The 12,368-nt window shown below is 41.3% G+C and overlaps 1 protein-coding gene across 2 annotated transcripts; it reads right to left on the bottom strand.

Moving 5' to 3' along the window:
- Positions 1 to 441: 441 nt before the first annotated feature.
- On the bottom strand, positions 442 to 11,641 carry LOC124135329. 2 transcript variants are annotated; one of them, XM_046500605.2, is made up of 5 exons: positions 11,520 to 11,641; positions 11,204 to 11,263; positions 4,832 to 4,942; positions 4,412 to 4,495; positions 442 to 4,245 (listed from the first exon to the last, which is right to left on the bottom strand). In XM_046500605.2, exons 3-5 carry the CDS (start codon positions 4,929 to 4,931, stop codon positions 1,577 to 1,579), a joined length of 2,853 nt encoding a protein of 950 aa, XP_046356561.2. In that variant the 5' UTR covers positions 4,932 to 4,942; positions 11,204 to 11,263; positions 11,520 to 11,641; the 3' UTR covers positions 442 to 1,576. The 2 variants fall into 2 exon arrangements, with proteins under 2 accessions (XP_046356561.2, XP_046356562.2); XM_046500606.2 differs by lacking the exon at positions 11,204 to 11,263 and having other exon boundaries at positions 11,520 to 11,608.
- Between the last annotated feature and the right edge of the window lie 727 nt (positions 11,642 to 12,368).

The following is a 12,368-nucleotide window of genomic DNA, read 5'->3' as shown; positions in this document are numbered from 1 at the left end:
AGTCCCACTGTGAAGTAGATACCTCTTTATTAAAATTTGGAATGTTCTAAGATTGCGGACCTGTGCACCTGTGTTGTTAAGCGTTGCAAGGGAGCACCGTTTTCAAAGCGTTGTTGCCGTCATGGTAGAATGGAGAATTACCTACTGTGTTTTAAAATTTGATGTACTCCCACTGTGAAGTAGATACCTCTTTATTAAAATTTGGAACCTCGCGCTAAAGCGCTCGGTTCTAAATTAAAATAAAGAGGTATCTACTCTACAGTGGGACTACATCAAATTTCAAAACACAGAAGGTTCATCTCCTAAAATGTACGATATACGGGGAGCTATGGTATCCGCATTAGTATAGGTATCTAACATAGCGATATGTACATGCATGGAGAGCCATAATTCTGATCATTTGGCATCAGATATTACAATTTAAACAAGCACTAAGAGCCATAACATGTACACTATTTATCAAACATTATGATATATACATACAACGATAGCTTTATAGCATGAATTAGTTGATACCAGCTTTGAGTTGGATAGAGAATTATTGTTCTGTCACTTATTCATGTCAAAAATTGTTTTTTGTCTGAAAGGGTGAATCGAACAATTGTATTTCTATTTACAACAGATGTTTTAGGACATTTTGTTACGGGAACATTTCGTGTGTGTGTTAAACCTGAAACTACTTTTTCAGTATTTTCTGGTACAAATAGTGTATAGAACCCAGTAGATCAGATGCTCAATCACAAAGCAACATTACAGTATGTGAGCAAACTATTAACAACAGTATTGTTGTCCGTGATTAGAATGTGCATGTACATGTAACAAGATTCAACCACCTACAACTACTAGACTTTGAGGTGAGTTAACAAATGTTGATCACTGTTGACGCCTCTTTGTATATACTGGGGGCGGTCGGGTAGCCTAGTGGGTAAAGCGTGCGCTCGTCACGCCAAAGAAGGGTTCGATTCCCGATATGGGTACAATGTGTGAAGCCGTGGTTAATGCCGAATCCTCTGTTAACACTTTACCATGCCTTTGAATCAAGATTACACCGTTTCGTCATATATGCAATCATGATGTATTTCCCTCAACTTCGGATCAATATATGCCATTTCATGCCCTCAAGGACTAAACATGTGCAATGGTACAGCATACGTCTATTTGTATTACCAAATACGTAAGAGAGGGCTGGCTTAAGAAAGTTATAGAAGCACAGCTTCAAGTAATACAATAACAGAATAGAAAGTCAGTTTAGGGGCGAACATGATGGTCCAATGTCGCCCAAAATCGCTGTGTCTTGCAGGCATGATTGTGCGTACGAATACCATAATCCCCCATGGTGATCATTGTTTTGCCTGCACCGTGCTTGTAACGGTTACCCTCACCATAAAACTGACACGCTGTGGGTATCACTGAAGTACTGTTCTGGTTCCACGTTGTCTTCGCCACAGGTATGTTGGTAAGCCCTAGAGGAAGCAGCGATGTCCTAGTCATTACCTTGAGGACGTCATCTGCCAGAAGCCCTGGTGACAATGTTCAACGCACCCCTTCACAATTACAGAAATAGACCATGCGTGTTTCAGTTACCAGCAAGTGACAGATCTGCCCCTTCTGACACAAGAACATCGAACACGGCATCAAAACCTTCAGCTTTAGCCATCATTAGTGGCGTCTGCTGCAACACACTGTCTATTCTGTTGATGTCAAATCTTTTCAAATGTAGGAGGCGTTTCACAATGGATGCGTTACCTCCTGCGCATGCCCACATCAGGCAGTCTCTGTCGTTAGCATCTTTTAGAGACAGATCAGCTCCCTCTGCCACAAGAAGATTAAAAACATCGTAGTATCCAAGGTACATTGTCTGCATGACTGGAGTTGTTTGATCTACATCATTTCTTTTATTGATGTCATAATGATTCGTAGACAGCATGTGACGCACGATCTGCACGTTCCCTCCACTGCATGCCCAAGTTAGACAGTCACTGTTGTAGAGATCTAGCTTTAACAGGTCAGCTTCCTTTGTCACAAGAAGATTGTACACGTCATAGTGACCACCTTTAGCTGCGAGCATAACAGCAGTTTGGCTGTCCCACCTACCTTTCCTGTTGATATCAAACGTGTTCTTTGACAGCAGATGTTTAACTATAGATGGGTTTCCACCTTCACACGCCAACATCAGACAGTCTCTATTGTTGGTATCACAAAGTGACAGATCAGCTTCCTCGTTCACGAGGTGATCATACACCTTGTCATGTCCATTCAGAGCTGCCATCATGACAGGTGTTTGGCGTGATGCCCCACCTTTGCAGTTAATGTTAAAACGCTCCAGCCCAAGTAGATACGTGACTGTGGAGAGGTGTCCCCCACAGCTTGCTACATGCAGACAGTTCCGGTTTTGGCTGTCACACAGAGTCACGTCTGCTCCCTTGGATACAAGAAGCTGTAGGACTTTGTCCTCACCCATTTCAGAAGCTATCAATGCTGGAGTCAGTCTTTGATCACTAGTATCACGGACATCGATGATATCGGGGACCAGTTCACAGATATTCTTTGTTATGACTGTGTTCCCCCTTTTACACGTATAATGAAGACTGGTATGTCCATCGCGATCTGCCAAAGATACATCAGCTCTTTCATTTATAAATAAGTTGAATATGTCAACAGCACAAACCTCTGCAGCAATCAAAAGTAAGGTTTTGTCATTGTCAGTGTCTAGTTTGTAATCCACATTGAATCTCTCCTTTTGCTTCAGTAGGGTTACAATGTCGACAACACGTTCTTGTTTGTAGTTCTTCACGCATACCGCTGCACTTTCATAAATGTCAGATTGGGTTTCTTTAATGTGTTTTCTATCAACAGCGCTCAATGCCCCCCTAAACAGTGCATCACTATTAGATTTTGAAACCCAATGCAAAAAACATTTCCCAGATGTTTTGTCTCTCTGTTGTGCTATCGTTGTCAACTCATCACCTAACTGGGTCACAAGTGAGGAGGCAATGGTGTCGTTACTGAGTACAGGATGTGTGACTGTCCATTGGAAACATCTCTGTCGGATGCCTTCCGAAAGTCTATCCACAACAAGTTGGTGTTGAGCAGGGGTGATGTAAATCATATTTGTGACATCATCAGTAGTTGATGTCTGAAGCTTCTTCTTCAGTCTCACCCGCTGATGCAAGAACTTTAGAGTGCAGTACTGCAGCAACAGCACAAGATTCAGGTGACTTAGAGCACAGGCTGCAGCATCATATACCGACGGGTGAGAGAAGGAAGCGATGTGGTCCTCCACTGTACAGTAAGTGCCTTTAAAATTGCTTATCTCCTCGCCAATGCCTGTTCGAGTACAGGATTCCACAACCTCTTTGACAACATTAAAGAGATGTTTGAAGTCAGCTTTTGTCTGAAATGTGACAAGGTTGAGCTTCCCCTCACACAGGATGAGGAGTATGAGGGCTGCTGATCTGCTGTTGTCTTCTCGGATGATGGCGTCAAGATCACCTCTCAGGCAGGTCACGGGGTTCTGGAAGAAGTCCACAGTGTGCATCTGAAATACAGGATTTGGGAAGAACCGGCTACACATAAGAGGAAACCCAAATCCGATATTTTTTGAATTGGCAATATTTTGTATTTCCTTGTTGGAGAGTTCACACTTCTGATGTCTTGCCATAAACGAATGTAAGAGGCCTTTCTTTTCTTCAGCAGTCCAGTATTCGTTGGTCATATCCACGATTGCTTCTGGCCTGAACAGACTGGATTTGTACTGATGTAGCCGGGAACATCCTCTGTTCCAGTTGTATGTCCGCGATGTAAAGATGAACAGTAGCTTGGAGGATGATTTGGGTTGCTCTCCCCTTGAGGTGCTGTCTCTCTTTGAATCTTTCTGTTTTTGTGTAACTTTCTGTTTTGTTGACGAGGCATCGTGAGTCAGACTATTCGCCAACACATTGAGTATTCTCTTTAGGTTTGAAGGGCAGTGACAACCGTCAAATATATCATCAAATACAACCAGCATATGAGAACATCTTGTAGTGATTATTTCAACATCAAAATCGTCAATATGTTCCACAAACAATGCTTCATACTTTGACATAAACATGCCACAAAGCATCGCAGCAATGCTGGTTTTGCCGTCTCCAGCAGACCCAATGATGGCGACATGGTGGTATCTTTTCAAAATGTCTTTTACTTTTGTCAAAACTTGGATATCCACAAAGGTACTTTCTACTTGATCTATTTTGAGGCGAAGGCCTTCTGAAACACACAAATAACATGGTCTAGATCAATTTTTTATGACTGAAAAGTAATATAAAATATATAATATATATGTTAAATACCATACAATTATTCGGTTACCAAATGGAATTATATTCTCTCTACAGTCTACATACTATTATACAGACTGTGTCTCCAGACTTGCCTTTTGAGAGACTACGAGCAGGGTTCCCAGTGGTTACGCCGACAGTGTCAGCTTTTCCGAAATTGTACTGTGTCACCGGAGCGTCTACAACAGAAAGGTGTCTTTGTCTTTATCTTTATCGGTCAGTCGACTTCAGTTTGAACACGTATTCAACAAAGCAATCTGTGTAATTTGACTGTCTATATGGGTTATTCTGTCTTCTGCTCGGATGTGATTCTATTATTTCTTTTGCTTATCCATATTTTGCCTTGCGGGGCGGTGACCGCACGCACGCATGAGCGCGCACACACAAGTAGTATTAGAAGTAGTAGTGATTTCATATTTTTTTATACGAATCCCTCACTATAAGAGGAATGACAGAGATTTGTAAATGAATTGCCTTGAAAACAGGTCTTGTTTCAGAACAGATGGTTATCTCACCATAGAAGTGTTGTGATGTGGATTGTCTCCCTTGTTCCTCATTCCTTTGTGCGGGATCAGTCTCCGATGACCTGCCGTTAGATGAAAAGCAGTTCCCCATTTTCTTTTATTCTAGAAACATATTAACACAAAATTCAGATTGGAAGATAATCGGTCTTATTGCTACCACGTCATTAGGCCCTTGTAGAACTATACTGAACCGCAAAAGAAACGTCACCCCAAGTAACATTGCATGAAAAGTTGTCATTCAAATATCTGGGTAATTTTTGTCAAAGTTTCTAAAATTTAATATTACCTTGACCGGAAAAATGAAATTTGATGATAAAAAAAACAAAGCAGGTGACAATAAAACCGATCGCCCACAAACGCATCACGGCAACGGCCATGGTAACCGAATGCACGTGGGTTCCGTGCAAATTGAAATGCACATGCGTTCCCCCATTTCTTGCCCTATAAAAATCCACCCAGATCGGATAACATTCAATCGTTATTGAATTGATACCACGTGTCAAGATTGACGAGAAATTAGCGACACCAAGCCCTTGGACGATTGCAAGCTGGACAAACCGCGCGGGAAGTAGCCAATGTATTTCAAGTCCACGTAAGGACCATATACAGGCTCCAGCAACAGTACCAGACCACCAACACTTCAAATGACCGACCACGTAGTGGAAGACCAAGGGTCACCACTCGACGTCAGGATCGTCAGATTGTGCGACAGCATCTTTGTTACTTTGTCGCTTTGTTACTGCCGCGGAAACTGCTCGACCAGGCCATGGGGACACACCAGCGACACATTAGTGCGGACACCGTGCGTCGACGATTGACGAGCAGACACCTCCACTGTCACAGGCCACACCGAGGACCCATTCTGACACCACGTCATCGCGGGGACCGTCTTCAGTGGGCAAGACAGCACCAGCATTGGCGCCTCCAACAGTGGAGAAGTGTCCTCTTCTCAGACGAGAGCCGTTCCTGTATCTCAACAGCAGATGGCAGAGAGAGAGAGAGTCTGGCGACGCCGTGGGGAACGTTTTTCGGATGCTTGTGTTGTTGAGAGAGACTCGTGGGGTGGTCCAAACATCATGGTGTGGGGTGGAATTGGTCTTGCACAGAGGGTCGGCCCTGTGATCTTCCAGATCATCGGTCCTGGGAGAGGCAATGGTGTCACAGCAGCTCGGTACATTGATCAAGTCTTGAGACCACACGCCATATCTCATTTGGAACGTCGCCGCAATCACGAATTTCAGCATGATAACGCCCGTGCCCACACTGCGAGAGCAACAAGAGACTTCCTCCAGCAGAATGGCATCAGAACCAAGTTGTGGCCTGCCCTCAGTCCCGATTTAAATCCCATTTAGCACCTGAGATTCAAAGACGCCTGAATGACGTCCGACCAACGCCGACAACTGCAGCCGAACTGCGTCAGGCGTTCCTCGGAGTGTGGGCTCAAGTACCTATGGCCTTCATCAACCGCCTCATCCATTCCATGTATCGACGTTGCACGGCAGTCATCAATGCACATGGCGGACACACGAGATACTGACATGTGATGCCATTTTCTCAGAGACTAGTGCTGTGTTTCACTTTCAGAACATTTGACACTTTAATTTCAACCTTGATGATAGGTTTTAACAAGTTTCATCTTTTTAATATGTCTCAAAGTATGTTTACAGTGTTTGGACAAATAAGGTTTCTCATATATCTATCCATGGTGACGTTTCTTTTGCTGTTCAGGATATTTAGTAACAAAGGGTTGTTGAAACCAGCAATGTGATGTAACGCTAGTAAAGGGGCTCTGTGGAGCATATAAGTGCGAAAGTCTAAAAATGAGTCTCGTCTAAGTAGATAATACTTACGTTTACATAGGTGATACTATTATCTACGTAGATGATACCACTCACATCTACGTAGAAGATACTTGCATCTACGAACCTGATATAATAATCTACGTTGCAGAATGTATCATCTACTATCAAATTATCGATTAAAGTTATAATATTTTATCGAGTAATCGACACTATTTCCGGGTCAGTCTGGCTTTATTAATAATGATCGGTTTGTTTGACTTTCTATCTTGACATGTCTTTGTTGATATACTATTTAAACATTGCATTAGGTAAATCTTCATTTCAATGTGTCGAAATTACTGGAGAATGACACGCGCCACACTCTCTTACAACCGTAATAAAGAAAGGAGTACACAAAATGTTCTCCAAACTACAAACAAATAAATAACTCCAGGGCCCACTTGCACAAAACGATCTTAGTTCTAAGACTATTGTAAGCCTATGTTAAAGTATGGGAGTTAAGATGATCTTAGCACTAAGATCGCTTTGTGCAAGGGGGCCCAGGTCATTATTCAAAGTTTTAGCGAAATTATACATCAACCATAACATTGTTAAAGCTGGAGACATCTCTCGAATATGTTGCTTCTTAAGATTTCTCCATTACGAAAATTAAGTTTAAGATGTGAAACGTGAATATTAAGGGGTGAGAATCACTCAAACTAAATAAACTATACCAAACTACGGTGGCTCATAAGGGACATGGAGTCTGTTTTTCAATATTTTGATGTTTCACTTACTTTTATCGTAACCTTTTGCAAATTAAGACAATTTGTCATACAAATATGTGATAAATCATGTATAAAAACAACCTAAAACATGTACTTTCAAGTAGCTATTGAGTCGCTGAAATGTGAAGTGAAAATGTCAAAAGCTAAAATGGAAATGTCAAATGTTTCACTTTTCAGCGATTCAATATCTTCTTTACACATGATTTATTAAATATGGAAAAAACAGACTCCATGTCTCTTATGGGCCACCGTACCAAACCAATACTCGTCATCATCCTATAGCACTGAAGGTACAACTCTGCAGTTTGTGTTTTTAGTTTAGCGCTGATAGTTTGACAATTTGAAATAATCTCAGTATGTTGTAAGTGAGTGAGTGAGTGAGTATGGTTTTACGCCGCTTTTCGCAATATTCCAGCAACATCACGGCGGGGGACACCAGAAATGGGCTTCACACATTGTACCCATGTAGGGATTCGAACCCGGGTCTTCGGCGTGACGAGCGAACGCTTTAACTACTAGGCTACCCGACCGCCCCCAGATATCATTGTACGAACGACTCCGACTATACCATAAGCATAGTGATAACAAATGTTCTCGTAAGTGAGCGTATCCTGCTTCACTGGTGACACTCGTCACAAACACATGAAAAGGCAAGACAAATCTGAAAAAAGGGGAAATATATAACAATCATGAATAATTAATTTCTAAGTACTCGTGGAATTTCTGCAACATAAATTCATTCCAACTTTACGCGGGATTAATAAGCTTCCTCAGAATCCATATAAAGGGAGAGATATTGCAGGGTCCAGCAAATGTACCAACGAATCCTTGTCAAAGGTAATAACAATAATTCTGACAGCAATAAAGTAAACTGATAAATTGTTCAAGAGGGATTTTGATTTCGCGAAAGGGTTTTGGACATTAAATTACAAGACTGAAAGTAACTCTACTCAGAAATAGACAGATAACCAAATATGTGAGTTGCTGTACTTACCGATTGGCAATATTATGTCTAACTTTGGACAGAGAATATTTAGACAAGTAGAAGGTATCCCCATGGGTACACCACCAACTGACGCAACCTTGATATGACTAGAAATGCAAACAGGACGAGGCCTGTGCCAAGCTGTGCGACAAGAAATGATTTCCATTTTCCAATCAAGCAAGACATCATCACCTCTTATGGCGTCTATACATTTCTCCATGACTTGGATACTTTAGAGCGTGTACATTTCAAATTTCAAGGAAAGACACATTTTGCTTACAACAAAGTTTTGAAATCTAGTTTTTGACTACCATGGCCTTGTTGATTGCAGGAATTGTATGGTAGACATCGAGAGTAATTTACAAAATGTCGCAAGCAGATGTTAGCGCTCTGGGAATAAGGTGTGAAATCTACAACACAAGTCTGCCTGAGGGTCAACAGATGGGCACGGGTGGCCCAGTCGTCTAATGCGCCGCGATTCGCTGTGCAGAGTTGCGTCCCTTGGGCACCCCAGAAACCCCGATTATGTTTCTAGATTTGTCAGCACCATACCCGTGCTCGTGGGTTTCACCGAAGTGGTAAACGTCTGAGACCTGCATCACTTCGGACGTTCCTCCCACATTAAGCTGACACGCCGTGATTTAACTGGAATACTGTTAAAAGCGGCGTTAAACCCAACTCACTCACACTATTCAAGGTGAAACAGTCATGATCACTCATGCATCACTTTCTGAGCATCAGGCCGTATCATTTCATGATTTTACTTCGGCAGAATGGGACTGTAGGCATATTTGGAAGACACCTTTACTATGACCTTTGCAGGACGTTTTCACACCTGCTTTCCCACGGGTATTTACATTTTTTAAAAGTTGTTTGGGTGGCGGGTACTACCAGTCGAGCGGGACATGGTTACCCTTTTCGGGAACACCTGGTGTCAACACTGCTTTGCATTGATGAGTTCATAAAATGTCCATCACTATTTTGCGTATTACGCCATTGAAGTCTGTTTTCGCAGATACGAGAAACTGATTATTCTCTGGCGATGGCGTTTTGAAGCTCTATTCAAGCTTATTGATGGTGGCCGGTGAGTTATCGAGTCTGGGCAAGGCACACCAATAGCTGATGGCAAGACCAACGATCCACCCGATATTCGTATTGTAGTCGCCTCGTACGGTAAGCATGACGTTCCTGGCCTTCTTGTCTGCATGGGAATCCCCACGCGATAGCCTAGTGAAAATGCATGCGATAAATATTTTTCTTTTCAACATGAACAGCGCACTTTTGATCGCTCTAACGTGATATTTTCACTTGTGCCAGTCTTAAAAGCTTTTTAAATTCATGTTGGATTTTCAAAGACTAACAACATGCTGATTGAGAAATATACTCTTATTTGAATACTTTTGACCATCGGCTACGCTTTTACTATCTCGTGATTTACGGCTTTATGTACCCCAAATAGGTTTGATTTTATATAAATTAAGTTATTTTGGCATAGAGTTTTTTTGGTCGGTCGGTTTAGTAAAATAACCTATTACTGTTTTAAGTGTAGGATGTTTTGTATTTTTCCAGTTATATACATGTGCATGTATTTTCTTCTGAGGTGACCGTGCTTATGCAACATGCATAAGTGACCCCATAAATCCACTTCAAGCGGCATGGTGTCACTCTGCTAGTTATGAACAAAGGGAACTCGGTGCTGTTCACAGTGATATGTTCGAACCTTCAAAGTTTATACATATATTGACAAGACTAATTTATGTGTTTGTGTTATAACGTTTAAATGTATCTTCATAAGTTTGAACATGTTAATGTTTCAAAGTATTAAAAAGGTTTTGGACTGGTATTGTGTATAGCATATGCGTGCATTAACAACGACATGGTTACGTCATTCTGCATCACGGCACACCCCGGCAACAACCCCAACATTGATAACCCTGTAATAGCAAGCAGCCATGCACGAACTTAGCTTTTGTTAACTTTTCAAAGCCTCGACTAGACTTTTTTGGCTATGAGTAAGCACGGTTCTGCGGGGTGTTTACACAAAGTGCACGGGGCGTGTGTTCAAGGTCTGGTGATCTCAGACAATAGGAAGCCAGTGTGATTACAAACACTAGGGTCATGTTAAAAGCGAAGTGGTAGAAAAATGAAATATGTAAATGACGATTTAACCATAATGTTCTGTCATGTTACCGGGATTGGCGATACAACAAGAAAACCAACAGCTGGTAATAGTGCTAAACATAAATGTACAATACCTAAAGATATTAATCCTTATTCGCATTCGAAATTCTACCCAAACTTTTGTTTTTGAACACAGTACAGAAACATTGGTCAATCTCCCTTTGAGATCCCGCTGAGGTTCTTCTGTAGGTCCTGTGGGATCAGCTTGCCTGTGTTGAATTATCTACTGTTCATCAGGCAGGGATTGGATCATTTTGAAGATGAATCTTGCCAATCATCGTCTTCGATCTCCCGTGTCATCCCCAGGCTGTAGTTTGTGCGGTTTCCATCGGGTGGTTCCAAGTTGACTGATGTTTTTACCTCAACCCAATCTTCAACGAAGCGAGGTGGTATTGCCTGCAAGGTTGTCGTGACGTGGCATTATGTACTGGATCATGTGGTTTTCATCCATTCTCCTGACTTCCCTTGTTTACGCTACACACATAACCACCTGCACACAAATATCTATCATCGCGAGAAGTAGGAATGTAACCTTACATCATAAGACCAATACATTGTATTCTCCCGACTTAAAGTCTTCAGATGTATTGACTTGTCTGAGAATAAGACGCATCTCATGATAGCTTACCTCGGCTTGTGACAGCGAGCGTTTTCTTGGAAATCTAACGTGATTTCCTGGAACGCATCACTGTAATTGATGGAAAATAGCATTTCATTTAGAAACGAAGTGTGAATGTTGGTTATTATGTTTTATATAAGTGGCTTACAGTTGTCATACAAAGCGACACTGCTTGCCCTTTTCAGTAATAGAATTACAGCATCGATTTACCTCATGTCAGTTATTGGTTTCTTTATGACGAGTGCAATACCGACTTAATACTAACGTATATACAACATATAATCAATATATATATATAAATATTCATATTGTATTAAGGTCCTACCTGAAATTTTATGTGGTTATAGGGTAAATTCCCCGCCCAAACTAACTCAGCCGGGGAATGGTGGTCTGTTGTTACGTCCTCAAAGCTACTTTCTGTTTCGAACAATTGATTGACACTTTCAGTTGGAAGGTCACGTTGACATGCATGTATTGTACAGAATTAGTAGCAGTAGTTTGGGATTTTTGGTTGAGGGAGAATTTTTTATCGGCTACTGTTCAGCATGTTTTTCAATGTCAAACATCATTATTTCTCTGAAAGGAAAAGCCAAAATTAATTTTGTCAAATCTGATTATGTTTAGGACATCCATCATGTTCAACGAACCACCAGTCAATGGAGCAATACTATGCAGCATGTCAATGTGTTCGGGTAACTTAGTGTTTATTTGTTTGTGTGTTGTTTTACGCCATAGTCAGCTATATGCCAGGTATGTCACGGCGACCTGTATATAACTGAATCATACAATCAGGTGCTTGGTATCATGATCATCGTCCAAGATATCTCCATATAGGCTGAAGTAACACGCTGGACAGTAAGGCGTCTCTTGTGTTTGGGACTTCTCCAACATACCAATCGTAACAAACCTTAGGCTAATCCTAGGACATGATAATGACAATGATGACAGACAGTTTGTTATTACATGTATTTTACTACATATTTTTTATTCATAATACAATATTTCATGTTAGAAATTTGATTTAGTTATGCGGTGGTTAAATAGAGGACATGCAAGTTAGGCTTCACTAATAAGAAATATCGAGTTTTCGGTACAATGTATTTCATTGTGACAGTCCTCAAAAACGTCGTCAAAACTCACCAAAGGTAAACACATGTTTGTCCACAGCGGAAAA

The sequence above is a fragment of the Haliotis rufescens genome, unplaced genomic scaffold, assembly GCF_023055435.1.
Source record: "Haliotis rufescens isolate VD_foot unplaced genomic scaffold, xgHalRufe1.0.p SCAF_19, whole genome shotgun sequence".
Taxonomy (NCBI): domain Eukaryota; kingdom Metazoa; phylum Mollusca; class Gastropoda; order Lepetellida; family Haliotidae; genus Haliotis; species Haliotis rufescens.
The sequence above is the reverse complement of the archived record's forward strand: the minus strand, read 5'-3'. Positions and strand labels throughout refer to the sequence as shown.

What these genes read in the sequence shown, in the direction of transcription:
- LOC124135329 (XM_046500605.2), bottom strand. Translation starts at nt 4,931, where the DNA reads ATGGGGAACTGCTTTTCATCTAACGGCAGGTCATCGGAGACTGATCCC. An exon ending in CACATCACAACACTTCTATG is followed by an intron (nt 4,496 to 4,831) that starts GTGAGATAACCA and finishes TTTCTGTTGTAG; the next exon opens with ACGCTCCGGTGACACAGTAC. An exon ending in TGCTCGTAGTCTCTCAAAAG is followed by an intron (nt 4,246 to 4,411) that starts GCAAGTCTGGAG and finishes TGTGTGTTTCAG; the next exon opens with AAGGCCTTCGCCTCAAAATA.